Source organism: Rhea pennata, chromosome 12 (assembly GCF_028389875.1).
Source record: "Rhea pennata isolate bPtePen1 chromosome 12, bPtePen1.pri, whole genome shotgun sequence".
NCBI classification, from domain to species: domain Eukaryota; kingdom Metazoa; phylum Chordata; class Aves; order Rheiformes; family Rheidae; genus Rhea; species Rhea pennata.
In genome coordinates, this window is record NC_084674.1 from 613,810 (window position 1) to 634,776 (window position 20,967).

Below are 20,967 nucleotides of genomic sequence, written 5' to 3' on the forward strand. Positions count from 1 at the left end.
GAACTTGAGGATTACAGGTTTACCTTACATGAGAAATTCTCTGTTAAAAAAAAAAAAAAAAAAAAAAAAAAAAAAGACAGTAAAATGCATCTACTCACCACATAGTTGGAGTCTGGTTTAACTTTGCATGTCCACACCCAACTGCTTTGCTCTCCTATGGTACCAAGACGCACACCATCCTTTGTGAAGAGGGAAACTTGTTTATCTGAACCTCCTAGTAAAATATATTCTCCTTTAGTAAAATAGCTGACACAGCAAGGATCAAAATTGAGCATTCTGTCCTTTCCAATCTACAAGAGAAAATAAAAAGATCAAAAATAACAACAAAAGGATCATTTCATATTTTCCGAGGCAAGAGTAACAGACAGAAAAAAACACGAGAATCTCCTGAGTGGCACAATGATACCATCCTTCTCATTCCTCCAGCTATGCACAACTTTTCAATACCCCAGAACCACTGGCTATATTAAGATCCCAAAAGCCTTTCTAAATCACACCCAAGTATCCTTACAGTCCCAAACCAACCTCCTCAGAATGAAAGCAATTCACAACCTCTTTCCCCACTAACTGACTGAAATATACAGAAGTTCTGTGTAAGTCAGTAAACCATACCACAAAAGTCTGCAAAGTTGTAAGTTTAATATAAGAAATGGAAGACAGTAGCTCTGTTGCTATGGAAAAAACAAGGCCTGAAAGAAAAGACAATTAGAAAATAGACTCAAAAGAGGTCTGGAAGTCAGAAAACATTTTATGTAGCTAATAAAGCATTAATATACAATTGTTTTATACGGAAAAGACAGAACAGAATCAGAAATACCCTTGCATTCTAAAACATACCTGTTTGCCACTAAGCTGATAAAAGGAAAGTTTTTGACCCCAGTCTGCCACAGCTAAAATATCATTGTGTTCATCTCTAAGTAAAAAAAAAAAAAAAAAAAAAATTATACAGTAATTTTACAGTAAATTATTCATAATTCCTAGAGTAACAGAACTAAGTAATAAGACAGTAGGATATATTTCACATTGATTTTATTTTGTGCTCCAAACTGTCTTTAAATGAAATGGTATATTGCTGTCCTTTCAGTTTATGGCTTTTTAAAAGCAATCTCCCCCACAGGAATAACTGCAAAGCTTGATACATTGCTTCACATACAGCTATGTAACAGTAGGTACGCTAAAGCTAATGATCCCTTAAACAAATGAAACATCTGGGCCCAGATTCTGATCTTAGTTACAGTGATATAAAGCCACTATAATAAAGTCAATATAGCTGAGCAAGAGTGAACTATAAGACTGTAAGAGAGAACAAAATCTGCTCCTTGGAGAGCAGCAGCAGACTGAGGAAAGGTCCCAGGTCTCACACTTGTTAACTGTGGTACTCCGACACAAACTGTTCAGCTTGGGGCATAACACAGGAGTCACATTCTCCACAGCCTTTTACTCAGGAAGAGGCCAAATGGCAACCTGAATGTTCTGCTGAAAATAATGTTTTGAGCCACAAGCTGAACAAAAAAGAAATGGATGAGAAAAACTAATGAAAAGCTAATTGTTTTGCAAGGACCTTCTCTTTGCACAATGAATGATGTATGCACCCGTGGAAAAAAAAATAACATGCAATCACATACTTAAGAATTATCCCATAATGAACACGTATGTGCAGAATAAATTAAGACTGTACAGGCAACTGATGATCCAGACTTTCTTAGCTTCTGAATATCTGATTCTGTAAACTGGATAATACTCTTTCACTTTGGTCCTTTTCATAAATTACTATTCTACATAATAGTAGATAGGTTCCTTTGAAATTTCACTCACAAGCTGGAATCCCTAGGGCTGTCTTCCTCCTCATGCTCGTCTTCCTCTGTATCACTATACTGACTACTGCCAGGCCTGGATTTCAATACTGGTAACTCCTCTAAATAGTTGTGAACTGACTCCTCTTCATCCTCATTTGCTCTACTCCAAAAATTCTCCCATCTACTGCAATATCAATTGTTCATTCACATATTAGTTTGGCACAAAATTCTTTCTGAAGTATAAACTGCTGCCCTCCATCCCCCTGTAACTTCCAATCCAAACAAAGCCCAACACAAAGAAAGAGAACAAAACAAACGACATAAATGAAGTGTTTCTAAAAATCTAAGTAGAATTTATTCCCAGTTTTTACATTAATTGGAGACTGGCATCAAAGACAAACCCCAGTATAAAATCACTAGACAAACATAACATAGTTGCCATTAATTTGTTTCAGCAAGGAGAAAAGTCTAGCCTTTCTATAATCAATAAACCAAGGATTATCTATTCAGCATGACAGGAAAGGATTAAATGATTTACCTGGATGGATTCCAACAAATTGACCATACTGGAGAAGCAGCACCTCCTGTACGCTCTATTTTAACTTTCTCTTCACCATTTTTATTTCTTATGCTGACAATGCCATTGAACATCCCCAAAGCAAGGTATTGGCCATCATTTGTCCAGCTGATAAAACACACATATATTGAAGAGCAAACCATTAAAAACAAGCAGCAGGACTGTAGGATGGTACAGCCTACTCAAACAGGGATGATAGATTTAAATACATTTTTAAGAGAGAGTTTTGGGAGATAGCCAGTAATCCTACAGTTTGCCATTAACGTGGATTTAGATGCATAAACAACAACATGCACTATAGCAAGAACATTTTATTATATACATACAAACAAAAATGTAGAAATAAAAAAATATTAACACGATCACCTGCTTGCAACACTTGTACCATGTGCTAAGTAACATATACATTTTTGAAGACAGTGTTGGCAGTAGGCCAAACTGTTTTAAAAAACACATTTACAACAGTGATCAGAAAAAACGCATCAGGCTAAGATATAGGAGACCTGCTTTTTATTCTTGTCTCTACTGTAGTTAGCAGGGTGACTTCACAAAAATCATTGCACCCCTGCCTCAGGTTCCCCACAATATCTGCTTCTCCTGCAAAAACCACAAAGAAAAATGGCAAAAAGCACTACAGCCAGAAAGTATAACTGCTTTTCCTTCTAACTTCTTTTTATTGTTATTGCACAAGATGGCTAAACAAAGAGAGAAAATAAGTCACCTGCTCAAGACCAGAACACCTCTCCAACAAACACTATCAAATTAAAACCAAAAACTATCATAATAAACAAAATATTGTCCTCTCAGAGGAGGATACAAGAAAGAACAAACCATTTTTGACAAATAATAGTCATATTGCTACTGGAGCATCATAATTGCTATTGAAGCATTGTAAAGATAAGAATGGCAAATCAGCATTAAGTACATAATGCTACTCAACAGCAAGTTAGGGGAGCCTACCTCATACTACTGGTTACTGTCTCTGCATTTGTTTAACTATGCTATTTGAACTTGTTTCTCTGTAAGCTTGCATATTAGGGTTTGTAATGAAACTAACTAAAATGATACAGGCAATTCTTTAAACTTACCTACAGCAAGTAATCTTACTGCTAGTTTTATGTTTAGAGACTGACTTCTGCTCAGGAGACCACAAACCTTCATCAAAACAAACAAAAAACACAAGTAAACTACAAGCAAGTGTTGATCAGCATTCAGACTAGAAATACACATAGACAGAAATGTCATTCTGGATTTCAGAGGGATCAAAATCTCACTCATTGCTAGAAAGATTGTTTAAATAGATAATATTTATCAAAAAAATATATATAAAAAATCCATCTGAATATTACAGAACAAGCATCTCCGGAAAAGTCAGGGTGAAATAAAGCACTGTGTTTTAAACTATGGCATCTCACTACATACCCTTTTTCAACTGTGTTTAAGTGAGTTAAATAAATATCTAATGCTACTTTGTTAGGTAGCAGTATCTTTATACCTCATTTCTTCCGAATAAGAGCTGTATTCATCTGTAGTTAGCTTCACACTTCAATTTAACAGAATTTACTGGTTTAGTGGAAAAGAAAGAAGGAGAAGACATACCAAAATCACTGGAAGAGCAGGATGCCAACTGATGAGTAAGAGGATTGTATGAAACGCATTGTATAGAGTCATTATGCCTAGAATAAAGTTACAATCATATTTCAATAAATCATTCTTAAATGCCTCATTTTCTAACTTTCAGCAGGATAGCTGAAAGGCATACCAGATGCCAGAAATAATTAGATCAGCTTAAATTACATCAAATTAATCTGCAATTATTTAAACTAGATCAATAATGAATTTTAAAATGATAATTGTATTTAAATGAAGGATTTGGTGCATTTCATCAATATTATCTAAAAATATAGGTAGACAGTGGTTTGTGAAACATTGTGAAATGTGATTAAAGGTTATAGCCAAATTCTAAAATAAATCTGATTGTGTATAATTCTAACTTCTAACTTCAAGAATAATTGTACGCAGACACAGAGTCAGAAACAGAACTTGAAGACACAGCTTGAGAAATTACATACAAAACAAAGCCAAGAGGGAAGTCTCAATCCTTATCTTTAGTTTGGTCTTTGAACTAGAAATATATTAATTTGGTTTACTACAGAAGATCAGAATCAAAATCTGTTTCATTCCCTCTCAACCTGTACAGACATTCCCCAGTCCTCTGACAACCCTCTGAATTCATTAACCTTTATCTAGACTTTGCATCCTCTTTCATGCCTTTAATTACTTTTCCTACTTTTCAGATACTTTGTTCTTCCCTCTTCCCTGCTAGCCTTTTCTCTGACCCTAGTCAACCTTCTTCCACTTCTAACATCACTTATCCTTTGACAGCAGAAATTTATAACTAAAGTTTGTACTTGAGGGGCACAGAATTGAAAGGGATCACTTACGTGTATTTCAGAATTCCTTCTAACTTTGAAGTCCAAATTATCACACTCTTATCTGCTGAGCCAGATGCAAACCGTTTGCCTGGGAATTAAATATAATTTAAATCCCATACATTTAAGAATCACTTTCATTTCAAATACTTAACCAAAGAGGGAGCAAGAAGTTCTTGAACTTCACAAGGCTCAAGTAATAAAGGGCCTAACATTGCAAGTGTCTTCATGTGGCTGTGCTTCTCTATCTACATGAAACTCGAATGACCTTTTGTTATTCCCTCAGAGAACTCATTGTTAATCCCAGCAATGCAAGCAGCTAGTCTTCCCAACCTGTGTCAGTCACAGGTTGAAGACTTATGTTACTAGCCTCAAGAGAAAAATTGTATATTTACACACAAGTATAACGTAAATATATTTGCACCTTTTGAAAACTCAGTATTTGACAGGAAATCCTTACAGTCCACACAGAATCAGAGTCAGAGGCAACAAAAAACTGAGAAGCAGAGTGAGCTCTGCAGTGAGTCTAGATGAAGGATCAGACAATCAGGAAGCTCTGAGAGAGAGGAACTGGTGGGGAAAAAAAAAAAGAAAGAAACAGAGGCAAGACTGCTAGAAAGAGGGACTTCTAGGGTAAGTCTCCTCAATCTACCCCAATAAATAAAAAATTTAACTGCAGCTGAAGCAGAAGGGGAAAGGAAGTGGGGACTGCAGTTCTTGGATTAGCATAACAGGTAATCCTATAGACATGGAAATGCAGTATTTCCTTCTCCTTGTAGCATTTGTAATGCCTTTCAAAACTCAATACTAAAAGATCATATATGTACAAAATGTGATCACTAAAACTACCTTCATTTATCAATTTTCAATAACAAAGGGAAGAGATTATGTGCTCTATAAAGTAGAATAACAAAGCCCTCAAAAGTGATATTTACCATCTTTAGCATAAGCCACACAATATACAGTGTCCTTATGTCCTTTCAAAGGCTGGATTAAGGTTCCATCAGAAGTATCATATACCTATATAAACAAAAATGAATATAAAACTTCAATCTTTCAATGAGTTACACAGGACTAAGGCCTAAAATTACAAAAACAGAGAAACAAACCAGTAAGATTATGCACTTTTTTGTGCTTGCTTTTTTTGCAAAAAATACATGTTGTTAGTTAGTTAGGACAGGGCAAGAGAAAAATGTTTTAAAACATAAGAGCACCCTTCCTTGAAGTAATGCTTCTCTTTCAACACACAGAAGGAACGAACACTGAACACTAGCAAATTACACGTACAAAAGACATGTCCAAACAGCACATTTGGCCTGCTTGTTTTACATCATCCCATTCTTTCCCTATTTGAGAACTATTTTTCAAGCCTAACAAATTATTGGAAAGGGCCATCATTAAATACACCATGCAGTGAAACTAATAAAGCCTGCTTTCGTGCAGCTCTGGAATTGTGCCATCCAGCCACCCCCCAGCCTGCTTTGCAAGAGACCATAGGAGATCCTTGGTCCTGAGCTGGGTTAGCAGCTGGCAAGCAGACCGGGGTGCTGGATAAAGCTCTAGCTGAATCGCCTCTCAACACTGGGACATTTAGTGAGTTTTTTTTTTTTTTTCCATCTTTTCAGAGGGATCTCCACAAAACTTGCAACAGGATTGTGGAGGATTTTGCAGGATTTGTACATCGTTGCCACTGTGGGATGTTTGGCTGAGTGTTAATAGATTCAAAATCTCTGGGTGAGGTAAGGAAGGACAAGATGACACAAGTAGCATAAAGCTCATTACCCTTGGAAATAAAGCTTAAAAAAACGGTAAGAAACATCAAATAGCTTTGAAACATTTTACAGTTAGACAATATGAAAATATACATGTATTAGGCTGAAGCTGTAGAGATAAAAGGATTTTTGATAGGTTCATACATTCAAAAATTAATGCACAAGAAATCACACCCCTACAGCTATAACTGCAAGAGGGGAGGAAAGGAAAAAAAAAGTGTCCTACCAGTAGTCTATTTCCAGCAGCAATTATCAGCTGAGTCCCATCCGGTTTGAATGTGAGATCATAAATACTAAAGAAAACAAACAAATCCACTCATGTTAGTAGGCAGACGTTTAAGTATCAAATTTATTTATGCTTCCAAAGTACCAAAAACGTGCTTCTAACTTTGAAATTCCACACAACAACCCCCGCTCACTGCAAGCGCGGGGGTACACCCGATTGCTGAGCAGATTCCCGAAGGCACACAACCGGTGGCGGCCTGCCGGCGGGCAGCAAACAAAACCGGGCCGGCCACGGGGCAGGGATACCGGGCCCCGGCTCTTACCACTGCTCGGCCTTGTCGCGCCAGGTGAGCGCGGCCCGCATCGCCCCGCCGCCGCGGCACCCGCGGGTGCCCCTGGCAACGCGCATGCGCACGGGGGCCGCCGCCGGCGCGGCCTGGCGCGCATGCGCAGGGCGTGGCCACGCGACGGGGCGACGCTGCGCTCGCGCCTCCTCGGGTAGCGGGGGGAAGTTGGGGTTCGTCACGTGGCCGGAGGCGCCTGCGGAATGGCGGCACCGGAAGTGGGAGCGGGCAGCCGCGGCGGGACGTCGCGGGGGGCGGTGATGTCACGCGGGTGGCGGCGGGAGCGCGGCGGGGGCCGCGATGGAGGCGGCGTCGCGGCCCGGCGCTGAGCGGGGCTCCTGGAGCGGAGCCGCGGCTGCCGCGGGCGGCGGCGGCCCGCGCGGGTGGGAGCGGGTCGTGAAGCAGCGGCGGTCCGGAAGAACAGCGGGGAAATACGACGTTTATTTTGTCAGGTAACGCTTGGGAGTGCGTGCTGGCGGGCAGGAGGGCGCTGAGGTGCCGCCCACAGCCCGGTCCTGTGCCCCTTGCGCGCGGCGGGTGAGATCGTGCTGCGCTTGGGCAAGCCGCTTCTTCTGTCCCCCCTCATATTAATAAATGTGTGCACTCGCAAATAAAAATACGTATGTGCAGCTCATGAAGTGTTCAGTATGCATTAAGCTGTAAATTATTTGCATACGCTTGTTTTGACCAAGTCTCAGAAAGTTGTCTAGAGTGATCACCCTGTCAACCATTTCATGGTGGTTTTTTAAGCACCAGGTAGTGTAAGAGAACCCAGATTTGGGACAACAGTATTTTTTAAGTGAAGAGCAAGAGGGTATAAAAGTCATCACTAATCATTTACTTTTCTTTCATACTACAGTCCTGAAGGGCGTAAACTAAGATCAAAAGTTGCAGTAGCGGATTATTTTCGTAAAACTGGGGAGACAACTCTAAAAGCAGAAGATTTTGATTTTACAGCACCACCTAAAAGCTGTACCCGCTCAAGGGCCAAAAGATGCAGCACAAAAGCTGTGGGAACTGTTTTAGAGAAAGAGGATTGTCAAGCGCAAGTCCACAGCATACAAAATGGTGAAGAAAAAATTCATAAGGTTCAAACTGGAAATGAACAACTGAAAGATGTTTCTGGTACAACCACTTGCAGTAGTGAAGATTTGATCATGAAAGAAAGAAAACCAGAGGACTGTTTGAAAACCAAAAAAAAGGGAGCAGTCAGAAAAAGTGTTCAGAATAACAGAACTAGAAAGAGCTCAGAAAAGAGAAATCCAGATAATACCCAAACCAAAAGACAGAGAAAAGTATATAATAAACAAGAAACTGAGTGCATTCAAAACAAGAAATTCTGTAGAAAGAAAGACATTTGTGTTTCTAACAGTCAAGGGTCAGATGAGCAGAATACAGAACCTGTGGATTCAGGAAAAAGAAAAGCTCTTTTAACAGAGGAATTACTGATTGCTGGATCACAGTCAGAAATACAACTGGGATCAGTCACAGCTCACTTGGGAAAAGAGTTGAAGAGTGTAGCTGAGTTGGAGTATGTAGAGAAAAGTTGTAATGAAACATCTTCTGCAAAATCTGAGAAGACTTATAAATTGGAAATAGGGAATGAGACAGATCAAGAGAATCCAGATAACCAGAATTTTAAATCCAACACTGAAGCAGATGCTAACATTTTGCAACTTTGTGACAAGAAAATCTTCACAGAAATTAAAATGCTGCAAGGTATATATGTGTTTTTGAGTAGAGTACTATTCTAACTCCGTGCCAGGAGTATTCCTGAACTTTAGCAGAAAAGTATTCTGCTTCAGATCAGGCTACTTTATGCTTGGCCATACTTCATCCATCCAAGTGAAGATGATCTGTGTGTGCTCTTATGGGAATCCATCTAATTTCTTTATTCTGCAGCATTTAACTTAATGAGGCTTTATTCACAGCTGGAACTTACTGTACTGGTCTCTCCAGCTTTATGATACAGTATAGTGATGATCAATACTTTCCTTGCAATAGCTCTTCTAATGCTACTGCACCATTGGTCACTTTTTGATTCATGAAACAGCCTAGTTTTAGCTTGTTTCATCTGATAATAGTTTGTGGAGAACATTTAAATCTTGACTGTAGCTGAACATGTTTCCTCAGGCTGTTGCAAAGTAATGGTTTCTCTTCTGAAGATAATTCGTAGAGCTGAAATACAGAAGTACTGGGGTGAATCCAAAGTGTGTTAACATTATACGCAGCTACTAGAAATCCTTGTATTCCCATCACAACATAAAGAGGAAATCATACATGAAACCTAAAAGCATTTTTTTTAATTGTGACAGAAATAATGCTAAAATATTATTTCTTTACAGAAGAATCTATTCCCCGAACACAGGTGGAAAGGAGGAAAACGAGTCCGTATTTTTCAAGTAAATACTGTAAAGAAGGTATAATATTCTTTAAGGAAAAAAAAATATTTTATGCACAGAGGAATATGATGGTTCAATATGAAGTAAAGTTATGGAAAATTTCTTGCAGTTTTAGGCTGGCTCAAGTATAGCCATGCTCTGTAGACTGAGAGCTAGGTTTACTGCACGAGTGTTAATCTTGTCCCATTTTAAAACTTGGTGGTTTGTATCTTGCAAACAACCATTATATCTAATACCAAATGAATCGGCAGCTCTTGCAGCAACTGTAAGAGGATGGATTGAGTGGGTGTTGGGAAGGTTCTTTACAGACCACTGAGGTGTTTTTCTGTTGAGGGGAAACCCTCTACTCTGTGGCTATTGCTCTGTACTTACAAAAGAAGGTGAAGATAGCTGTGAAGGGCCCCTCTTTGAAAATATGTATACCATTGAAACACAGTACCACAGATATAGGCAGCCTTTGCTCTTACAGTATACTATGCCAGGGACACACAGTCCCTTGCAGTTTTGTAAAAGAGAGCAAGTGAATTGCCAGTGCTCCATCCACATACAGTGCCCCCACAAAGATGAATCTACTCTGAAAGTTCCTCCTTTTTCTAATTATTTTCTTTTAGATTAATTCATTCTTTATTTCCTAATAACTGTTCCCATATTACTTTTGTGTACAGCTCCAAGCCCACCTAGAAGGAAGGCCTTCAGAAAATGGACTCCTCCACGTTCTCCTTTTAACTTGGTCCAAGAAACTCTTTTCCATGATCCATGGAAACTGCTTATTGCAACCATATTTCTCAATAAGACTTCAGGTAAAGAGTAATACAATTTTGTGTTGTGTATATGTTGGGGTGCTGTTATCTTAGGGTCAGAACAGCTGCCAAAATTTTTATGGCATTAATGAAAGATGAAATGCATTTTATAGCTTGTGTAAATGTAAAAAAAAATGTAAATCCTAAGTCAGCAAAAGTTCACTTCCAAAAACATACATAAATAATCACAAAAGAGAATTACCTGCAGTGTTCTGTTCACAGTGATTTCTTTGGTTAGGTAAGATGGCAATTCCTGTGCTCTGGGAGTTCCTTAAGAAATATCCTTCTCCTGAAATAACAAGAACTGCAGACTGGAAAGAAATGTCAGAGCTGCTCAAACCTCTCGGCCTCTATGAACTCAGAGCGAAAACTATAATAAAGTTTTCAGGTAGATTTTCCTTAGTATGGTTGTAGAATGTTCTGTATTATGTTAGCAAAAAGAAATGCATTGTTTTCAAACAGTGCTCTGTGGCCATTTCTTTCAGTTTGATAAATATTGGTGGTGTCTTACTTTATGCAGCTTTGGGATACGTTGGTCTTATGTGTGTAAAGCTGTCCATCCAATTGCCTTAACTGAGAATAAAATTGAGACTAAAGTAACATACCTAATGAGTTCTGCAAAAGACTTCCGTTTAGGAGAATTCTTTGAGTGGAAAAAGTTAATTACTGTCTCCAGGACTAGTTTAGTATTTTCCAACACTCCAGTAAGATGGTTCTGCTTTAGTTCATATCAGATGACTTCCAAAAGTCCCTTCCAGCCTAAATTTTTCTATGAGTCTCAGATACTTTCTGTACTTCATACTTAAAGTAAAAGCATTCCTCTGTGGATTCTGAGGAGAGAGATTTATTTGAAATGCACTCACGGTGATTTGTTTGAAAGATGTTTTGTGACTCAACAGGGATTCTTCATCTACTTTAGCTAGAAAATAGCTAAAACTAGTACTGTTTTTCTTTTAAAATGTTCTAAAATAGAGGTTTGGGACAATAATAGAGAATCAGGATTTTGTCTAGACTTGCTTTCTGTGATCCACTTTTCTGTATATAGTGAAGTATGTGACTATACATTCTAGATGAGTATCTGACCAAACAGTGGAGGTATCCCATTGAACTGCATGGAATTGGAAAATATGGAAATGACTCTTACAGAATCTTCTGTGTCAATGAATGGAAAGAGGTATGTGATGCTGACGTTCTTGCAGGGCTTGATCCCAAACATGCTCAAAGCAGTAGCAGTCTGTCCTTTTGCTTTGTTGGACTTTTACAGACAAAATCACTTGGATTAAACAAATAAAATGATAGCAAGTTTTCATCTTCAATTAATTGAATGTACAGAATATACCTTTTAAGAGTCTGATTCTGTAAATCAAGACCCACATCCCCTTGATTTTTCTGTAATTTTCTATTTTACACTTTTTTTCTTTTTTTCTTTCCTTAATGTGGGGATGATATTCTCTTCTCTGCACTAGCTAGGAATTTGGTTCTATATATTTAATGTTAGCAAAGTGAAGACATTTTTTGCAAATGTTAAATGCCTTAATTATGTTTCAGGTGCAGCCACAGGATCACAAGTTAAACATATATCATGCATGGCTCTGGGAAAATCATGAGAAACTAAGTTTAGATTGAAAACAAACAATTAATACAACCTCATCTTGTATTTACCAACTTGCTATCTGTATGAAGTGGATATCCTTCAAGCGTTGTTCTGATCATCAAGTTCTCAATCTAAATATTTGTGTAACATATTAAACTCAGGTAATCATTGTAATAAAATGAAGATTAAAAGTTTTAAATTTTAAATATATGTATCTAAATTTTTGTAGAGTCTGTTGTTTTAAAGCTGCACAGTTAACTGAATCTTGTCACAGTTTACAATGGATTATAGGTAACATCACACTTCCTAACCAAAGAAAGAACTTCCAAGTGTTTATTTTGTATTTGTTTGGTTAAAACAAGTTGCGTTGTCACACAATTTATTGCTCTGTTTTCCTTTGTGAAATGTGACAGGTTTTTGGTTCCTTCTGATTAACTTGTGACTAGACCTGAGAAAGTAGGCCCTGCATTTATGCTAGTGAGTCAAAGGACGGTTGCTGTCTTTTTTTCAAAGATGTCTTTTGAGGTAATCATCTTTCTGAACATCTGGTGTGCTTTAAAGTCAGTGTTTCTGAAAGCATGTTATATACAGTGATCGGCATGCATGAAGAGAACATGCAAATGTTGTACACAGGGTGGATCAGGGCTGTGCAGGTAACTGCAGCCAAGCTAGGACCCAGTGTATACATCAGCTGCTGTATTAAAAACAACTCCTGCTGTAATCTCTGTGTCTCAAGTGAGCACAGAAGCAGTTGTACAGAGAGAATTAAGACAGGGAAAACTGGTAGGGTTGAACGCCGCTCTCCTGAGCGGGAGCAGAGGCCGTGGATGCTTTAGATGGTCCCGCATTGGCACGGTCGGTTCCCCGTTCCTCGCGCGTGGTCGGGTGTAGTGACCCCCGGCTGCGACTTGCACCACCTTTGCGGGTGTACTCGAACGTAGCGCTGCCGCTGCGGCTCGCCGCGGGCGGTGGACTCCTCCGGGGGAAGCTGATGAACAGCAGCACCTGCGCGTAAACACGGCAGCCCCGTCACCGTCCCGGGGGGCGCTCGCCGCCCACGGCGCCGCCGCCCGGCCCTCAGCGCCCGCCAGCTGAAGCAAATGGCGACGCCAGAGCCCGCCGCGCGCAGCGCCCCGCGCCCGCCCGCGGCGTGCCCGCCGGCCAATCAGCGCCGCGTTGCCATGGCTCCCGCGGCAACGCGGCCGCGCGCAGGCGGCGGGCCGGGGACGTCGCTCGGGCCGGGCCGGGCCGGGCCCTCAGCGCTGGCTCCTCTCTGCCTGGTGCCCTTGTGGCCGGGCAGCGCGCAGAAAGCGGCTGACAGAGGCAGCGTACCGCACAGGGAAAAGAGGCTGTTAGGCTGGCGTGCCCTCTTTACGGGGGGGTCACCTCTGCACTGAAAAGAAGGCAGGAGGTTGGGCTGAATCAACGTTAGCCTCAGAAGAAACCTGCTGAGGGGAATTGCTTACTTGTCTGCAAATATTCCACAGCTCCTGGCACCTCTGTTAATCCTTCTAAAATAATGAGATGAGGAAAAAGTCATTTTATCTCAGCTGGTTGTTAGCAGCAGCTTGTGTCAGCAGCATATTCTTCTTCATGCTGCTGTGAGACATGATATCAGGTCCAAGCCGGCTGCAAAGAGGCATTAGTCACACTCCTGTCAAAACACTGCTAACTCCTTTTTATTGCTTCATGGATTACTTCATTTTAGCTTAGAAAGATCTTACAAAATTTTAGTCTACTTTTTTTTTCCTCCTCTAGGATCAAAGCCAGATCTGCAAAGAAATCGATCCAGACGGGCTTGACACTAGGTTTTGTAACAAGTGCATCTGTTGTCACTTAGAGTACCAGCATGATGAGCAAGGATTTAATTGACGATTTGACCGATGTCAGGCCAGAACTGTTCTTGGGGCACTGTTTCAAACGACACCGGCTGAGAAATATGTATCCACAATTTTTCCTTAAGTTGAAAGCAAGTAGGTTTGGGCCACCCAAATCCAGACGTCGCATTATTTTTGCTCCACCTATGGCAGGACCAGCTTTTCCCTTTTCCCAGCCAACTCCAGGCCCGAATTTCTGTCACTCAGCTGTTTTGCAGACGCCCCAGGAGGGAGAAGATAGCCTCAGTTCTCCAAGGATCACCTCCGATACAGAAGATGATCTGCAAAAGCTGGAGGCATGGATTATAGAAAGGAAGCAATTCCGTTCCCAGCTGGAAAGCCTTGTGGATGTGGAAAGATGGTTGATGCGAAAAGCTTCCCGCAGTGATCAAGAAGAAAGAGTCTGGAGAAGAATAAAGGCATGCAGAGCAGACAGGAAGGCTAGAAGCAAGTCAGGCCCGACCCACAGCCCGGAGGTCAGTATACGCTGCACTGTTCTGCCCTGGGGCTATGGCACCGCTGCCCATGCAGCCCTGCCACTGCTCAGGGTCACAGAGACCTGCCCGGTGCATGAGGTGTTGCAGCATGTTCACCGGACGTGCATGGAAAAGACCAGCTGTTCTCAAACCAGTAGAGTGATGCTGCTTTGCCCAGCGGATGTCACAGCTGCTGGCATGGTAATCCTGGACAACGGTGACGGCAGGGTTATTTTCCAATCTTTTTCAGTGCTCGCCAGCGGGGAGCGGCCAGCTCTGGTGCAGGGGTAGCGCTCCCGTTATTCGTGTGCCTTACCCCCGAGCTCTTGTCATGCTGCACAATCTCCTGCACAAACACAGTTTGAAGATGGTGGACTTATTCAGGAAGGCTGATATGGACAGGGGGGAAATCACAAGAGAAGACTTCATTAAAGTCATCAAGGAGGTATGTAGAGAACAGAAAAGTAATGAACAGCTGCAACTCTTTATTTTCCTGCATGCAAACCCAGACAGGTTTCAGTGGAGTAGATGGGGTATTTCCTCAGGGAATTGCTCCCACAGTCTGTGAAATGCCTATGGAGAAAGGGGAGGGAAAGGTGCAGAGAAGCTGGATGTAACCTACAGTGAGTCCCAGCAGGGAGGGAAACCCACTGCCTCCAGGTCTAAGCACAGTCACTACTCAGCCGTGCGGCTGACCAGATCCTACCATGCACCCTGAGGTGCTGTCAGGTGTCCCAATGTTGACACTTTGCATTGAGCTTGCCCCCTCCAATCTCAAATATTTCCCATCGGACTGCCTTTCAGCACGTGTTTGTACAGCACTGCTCATGCGGAGCCTTGCTTCCCAGGGGCGCAGTTGTGCAGAGCAGTCACGCCTGTCAGGATTTAGCAGTTCAGCTGTCATCTGATATGACAGTCAGCCCCTGAAGGACTTCTCAAAACCAAGAGGGCTGGGAAGTTTGGCATGTTAACAGCTGAGAGCTCTGCAGAAGGCAGCAAAGGTCTAGTAATGTTAATAATCTGGATAGGCCCAAGTAAACCTCACCAGGTCATCTTTGTGCCCTGCCTACCTGCAAGTACAGCTGGAATAGCAGGAAAGCCCATCCCTCCTGGCTCTGTGGCAAGCCTCGGACTTTTTGTGATCACAATGTCATTTTGTTTTTGATCACCAGACCAAAGTTCCCATAAGTGACAAGGATCTGGAGGAAGTCATCATCTTCCTGACTTCCTCAAAACGGGGGAATTTTATAAGCAATGACGATCTGATTGAATGTCAAGATCAATGGCTGGAAATGATGCAAGGGCAATGCAGAGAGACCAAAACAGGTGAGAGGAAAACACTGTGCTGGAAAAGCATCTCTATATCCTTACCAAAGCATATGTAGAATATGCCCTGTAGCAGAGTGGCTAGAAGGAGACTTCTCTGGGGAAAAGCTGAGGAATCCAGCAGATGTGCAATACTGTAGTCAGCCCAATTGCAGGAGAGAGATTTTCTGATCTTCTAGGTTTGGCTTAAAATCAGAAGCCTGAGGTATGATAGCCTGTACAAGATTTTGTTCGTTTGCATTGATCATCCAGTTGATCAAAACCAGATCTTTCTCCAGCTCTCAGTGGCAGCTGGAAAACACAAATTCAAAAGAGCTGTTTTTTTTTTTAAAAAAAATCTAATATAGACCTGAAGGCTTGTCACAGTATCTGTGTCATCTTAAGTGACAGTTTACACACCTATAAGAGGCATTTTGCTGCCCTTGTATTGTACTCAGTGTTTTGCAGATTAAAAATATGTTGTATGCAAACAGAACACTTCAGGAAACTGTAAACTAGAGATCGAGATAGGCTGTAATATGTCAGGATCAAAAGCTGAAGGACGTTTTCATTCAAAGATCTGAGTCTGTTGGGAGTTTCAGGTTGCACGAAAGGCAAAATTGCTTTGTCTTAAATATTGATCAGTCCAGATGTTTCTCTCTGCTGCTTTGTAACACAGTTTCTCTGAGCTTTTTGTTTGTTTTCGTAATGTATCATAGGTGTACAAGCTGAGGGCAAAACCAAAGAAATGAAGCCTCCTGTTCCTACCAAGCCTGAAACTGCGTTAATACTGTTAGAAGTTCCCCCAATCAACATGGAGCCAGAACGCAGACACCTAACCTACGATGAAATGGAAGAGATTGGAAAGCAATTCAGAGACAGGAGGCGAAGGGAGAAGGTATTGTGTATGTGACAAGAGCACAGATGCACCTGCGTGTGTTGGCAAGTGTGACCTGCTTTGGAGGACAGTAAAGAGCAGGGCATTTATTGTGAATATTATCTTTTTAACAGTCCCTTGACAACATAGCCTTAGAGCTGAGGTGCTACAAAACCTCTGAAACAAATGGTCTGGCTTCTGTACACTTCAGTGAGATAAATACTTTTTATGGGTAAATGGCAAGAAAAAGATGATGTTTGGTAGATAACGCAATTTTTATGTCTGGTGATGGAAGGTCTTTTTCTGATTGTATATCTACCTGTCCACCAGACCATGATTTGTCCCTCAAGATTCTGATGGGCACTTTGTCCTGTTTCAGTGTAAGATGGTCAAATGGAAATATAAAACTGATTCATCCACCTCAAAATATTTTACTTGGAGCATGTAGGGTTGAATGAGCTCTGGCAGAATCCAAGGTTACTTCCTCTTGCCTGGATGCCAGCATACTGCCCTATAGGGCATTCTAGGGAGAATCTGTCTGAGGAGCCAGCTCTGGAAGGGAGCTGTACCCACAGAAGGTGCCTGGTCCCACTGCAGGCTGCAGAGTCCTGTTTGCATGCTCCTTGGAGATGTAGTCTTGCCTGTAGCTCCTCCAAAAGGAGTGCCTCACTGATCCACTATGGCACAAACACACTTGCCCAGCAATGCTGACTGGGACCTGTCCTTTACTTGCAGAGCAAAGACACCCCAATAGAATGGAAAGAAAAATGTCGGCTGGTCAGATCTGGGGATAAATATGTTGATGAGCACTGCCTGCCATCGACTCTAGAGGGTGACATGGCAGAACTGGTTGATCAGTATCGCAGGAATTGCTTCCTGACCTATCTGAAGAGCTTCAAGCTGTGCAAAGACTACAAAATTCATCTCACCAAGATGATGCTGCAAAAAGGTAAAGCAAAGACCAACAGCTTGATGTGAATGCACTGAATCTGACAGACTTGCATCTCTTTCTGCACCCAGAAACACAGCTCATGTATGAGGGCTGCTGGTGAGGCCTGTCTGCAGCCTGAGGAGAGCAATAGGATACTGCTGATTAGGATCAGACAACTAGCAGGCCCAGGGCAGGGCCTGGGTTTCGGGAGCTAGGCTGTCACTGGGCTTCCTGGAGGATGGGGCAGAGGCAGAGGGTTCTAGTGTCTCGATTAATTTGTCTTCCACTGCTATTGTACTGGTAAATCCCAGTTCCCAGCATGGCGCGCAGAGCAGCCCCCGCTGCTGAGAAGATAGTCACCCTCAAAGCACGTCCTGCCATGAGGTTGGGACCGTTTTCCCCTCCTGTCAGGGTGCAGCGAGGGCCAGCTGCTCTCTAAAGGATGGAGGCCAGGAGCCAAGAGTGGTACCAGGGCCAGCAGGGCAGGGGCCTCGTTGGCTAGCACCCAGCCCCACAGCACCTGAGCTGGCAGCCAGACTCAACCAGGAGTCCAGATCATCCAGCAAATTCATGGTGGCAAGGCAGGTCCAATTTCAGGCTGGGGAGTCAGCCCATGTGCGAGGATCAGTGGGTCCACCATGAGGCACATGCAGGGCTGGAGACTGGCACCCCTACAAGGCGGCTCGGCCAGGACTGCGACCCCAGGCTGAGCTGAAACAGGGTCCTGGGCCCAAGCAGGGCCAGGGGGTGCCCAGGTGAGACTGAGCAGGGCCAAAAAGGGCTGTTGGTGCCTGCAGGGCCCTGATAACTTTCCCTTTCACATCCTGCCTGTACCACCTCCCAGACAGAATTGAGAATGAAACAGAGATGACCTTGACTGTGTGGGGAGGGATAACATTTGTACAGTCCTGGGGCAGTTGGAGAATTTAAGTTTCCTTGGGTAAATGTATTCAGCATTTGCTGCCCTTACACCATCGCTGTGTGGGGCAAGCCATGACTCTTCATTGTGCACTTTGCCAACAGCCCTGCTGCACCCAGGGGACAAGATCATAAAAGAGGGAGAAGACATACTGAAAATCAGGCAGCCTGGAGGGCCCTACACCACAACACCGACCCACACGCTGTCACCTGTGAGCGCATCCAGAAAGCAGGCCAAAGAGATGCAAAACAGGTTTGTTCAAAGAGATTTTAAGATCAGTCTCCTCCTGCTGCCCAGTTGTATATCACTCCTGTGTGCTTGTTCCTCATTGCATCTGAGCTGGTACCAATGTGTTGGAATGAAATACTAGGATGCTGCAAGGGAGAAGCCAGTGACAATGAAGAGGCAGATTCTCTTCTCAGCTACATGGACACTTCTGTATTTTAGCAAAGCCATTGGGTTGCAGTGGTACCAGCGATGCCTGGCAGGAGCATTAGAGACTAGTTAGGTTTAGTTTTGTACTGTGAACCTGCAGAGAGCTACAGAGGTGACAAAACTTCTTTCCTAAGAAGGTCCTCCTCAGAGTGACCCAATCAAGCTTTACTGTCTGATCCTGAGTAGCTTTAGAGATGCAGTTACCTTGCTCCTGTAATACTGAAAACACTGGATTTCGATTATTAAACCTAATGTCAGAACTTCACACTGCAATTTTTATGGGTTGATTTTTCAGAAGGCAATAAATAGTACTTAAAAAAAGGAAAAAAAGCTCTGCACAGGTCTTAAATGAACTGGAACTCCTACTTGAGAAGCAATGCCTTCACTTGTTCAAACCTCGTCATGAATTTTACAGGACTACAAGAATAGGTTCTCAGAGGGAAACAGCATGGTCCAACCTTCCTCCTACCAACCAGGGCTGCCGAAACAGCAAAGAATTTTCTCTCTCCAAAAATCACACAGTCTGAACTGTTTGGATCACTGGAGAAGTTTTGAGAGGGAAAAAACATAGCAAAGTAGAGCACAGTCTTCTCTGTTTATCTCAGTTAAAGAAGGTTTAAAGAGTGTTAGAGTGTAGAGGTACTATGGTGATGGGCAATGTAACAGCTCTTGAGATACTTTTGGAAGTTGGCATTTCTAATATAAATAACGTATCCTAAGGACAGATACACCCGATTATGCAGCAAATATTTGGGTCTAACACAAGGAAAGCTGAATTACAATTCTCTCTAAAAGGTCATCTGTCAGCCTAGTTTGTCTTGAGAAATGTAGGCAGGTTGAACATGCCATTGAAAAAATACTTAGGATCAGCATCTCAATCTGTTCAAACAAAAGTATTCATAACTCTAATCTCAGAAATGTCAGAAAAGGGCGTAAGCCTGGCAGAGCTTCCTGGATCCTGGAAGCTGTGCTAGCTGGCTCCTGTCAGTCTCACTTTTGTCATTACTAAAAGGAGTGGTGAAACTACCTAGAATTTGATCTCTGTAAAACATATTATTCTTCTCTCTCATCCTTTCTTTTCTTTTTTCCAGGCAGCTCCAAAGGAATAAAATGCAAAAAAAAATCGCCCATGTGAGCGAGTCAAATGACAATAACTTCTGGCCAGGTCACCTTCTGGACAAGATATGCCTTTACCTACCTTCAGCGGAGCCTGGCAGGGCGCATGCCTTGTTCAGCTACGTTCACTCAACCAAGCCCGTCTATCACGGCATCTACAACCCTGAGCGCAGCTGGCTTGTCAGTGATCAAGGATACTTGACCTACGGAGATACTGCGTTCAGAAAGACCCACTTCCTCTGAGGTGATTTGCACAGCAGCATGTGCCGTGAGAACAGGTTTGTGATCCATCAGTCATCTCAATGGATCTGGGCCGTGCTCACGGAAGAAATAAAGGTATCACACAGTATATATTCAAGTTAAAGTTAGGGGGGAGCTGGACTGGCACCAAAATGCACGTCTCAACTGGGAGCTGTTCTGCTCATCCAGTAACAAGAAGCTGCTTTATAAAGGGTAGTGAGTTCCTGCTTCCTGGGCACAAATTAAGTGCGAGTGGGGGCAGTTGCCATGTCACTAACCCTGTATTTTAGTGTTAGGAGAGAAATCCAACCTTATTCTGGCAACAAAGAGAAGCTTAGACTTCCCAAAGGTTATGACAGGGGCATGTCTTTTGGGATCCCCAAGGTCCCCAGGGGGAGGTTCCCACCGGAAGGTCTCCGTGTCCCCAAGGGAGGTTCCTGTGCCCTCAGGGGAGGTCCCTTTGTCCTTGGAGAGGTCTCGTGTCCCCAGGGAAGACCCGTGTGTGTTTGTGTGTGTGTGGAAATCACCTGTTCCTGGGCCGCTCCCCTTGGGGCAGCCCGAGTCCCTGCCGAGCTCCCACGTTCCCGGAGAGGTACCCGTGTCCCTGGGGGATTCTGTGTCCCCAGGGGAGGTCCCCGTGTCCCCAGGGCGGTCCTGTGTCCCAAGGGGAGTCCCATGCCCCCAGGGGCTCCCGCTGCGGGCCGCGAGGGCCCCACGGCCCCCACGGCCAGGCCGCCGCCCCCCGCTCGAGCAGAGGCGCCCCCGCCGCCCCCGCCGCCCCACAAGGCCCCGCGCGGCCCCGCCCCCGCCGCCCCAGACTGCCCCGCGCGGCCCCGCCAGCCCCGCCCC

General features: G+C 43.1%; 3 protein-coding genes across 4 annotated transcripts in view; 2 read left to right on the forward strand and 1 right to left on the reverse strand.

Annotated features, from left to right (window-relative positions):
* The window catches only part of IFT122 (intraflagellar transport 122), a 35,133-nt gene extending 27,941 nt beyond the window's left edge, over positions 1 to 7,192 (reverse strand). The window contains exons 1-9 of the mRNA XM_062585646.1: positions 7,126 to 7,192; positions 6,804 to 6,870; positions 5,741 to 5,825; positions 4,818 to 4,896; positions 3,973 to 4,049; positions 3,462 to 3,528; positions 2,335 to 2,481; positions 838 to 913; positions 99 to 290 (exon numbers count right to left, since the gene is read on the reverse strand). Coding sequence (XP_062441630.1) covers positions 99 to 290; positions 838 to 913; positions 2,335 to 2,481; positions 3,462 to 3,528; positions 3,973 to 4,049; positions 4,818 to 4,896; positions 5,741 to 5,825; positions 6,804 to 6,870; positions 7,126 to 7,166 — 831 coding nt within the window. The 5' untranslated portion in view covers positions 7,167 to 7,192. The remainder of the gene's footprint in view (positions 1 to 98; positions 291 to 837; positions 914 to 2,334; positions 2,482 to 3,461; positions 3,529 to 3,972; positions 4,050 to 4,817; positions 4,897 to 5,740; positions 5,826 to 6,803; positions 6,871 to 7,125) is intronic.
* Positions 7,193 to 7,424: 232 nt separating this feature from the next.
* The window catches only part of SEC13 (SEC13 homolog, nuclear pore and COPII coat complex component), a 47,070-nt gene continuing 33,527 nt past the window's right edge, over positions 7,425 to 20,967 (forward strand). Inside the window, exon 1 of the mRNA XM_062585373.1 lies at positions 7,425 to 7,429. The gene's annotated coding sequence lies outside the window, so the exon portion shown is untranslated. The remainder of the gene's footprint in view (positions 7,430 to 20,967) is intronic.
* Positions 11,989 to 20,877, forward strand: EFCAB12 (EF-hand calcium binding domain 12). 2 transcript variants are annotated; one of them, XM_062585805.1, is made up of 9 exons: positions 11,989 to 12,103; positions 12,356 to 12,467; positions 13,701 to 14,295; positions 14,546 to 14,740; positions 15,468 to 15,621; positions 16,320 to 16,498; positions 17,213 to 17,426; positions 18,432 to 18,579; positions 19,854 to 20,877. In XM_062585805.1, exons 3-9 carry the CDS (start codon positions 13,792 to 13,794, stop codon positions 20,119 to 20,121), a joined length of 1,662 nt encoding a protein of 553 aa, XP_062441789.1. In that variant the 5' UTR covers positions 11,989 to 12,103; positions 12,356 to 12,467; positions 13,701 to 13,791; the 3' UTR covers positions 20,122 to 20,877. The 2 variants fall into 2 exon arrangements, with proteins under 2 accessions (XP_062441789.1, XP_062441787.1); XM_062585803.1 differs by lacking the exon at positions 12,356 to 12,467.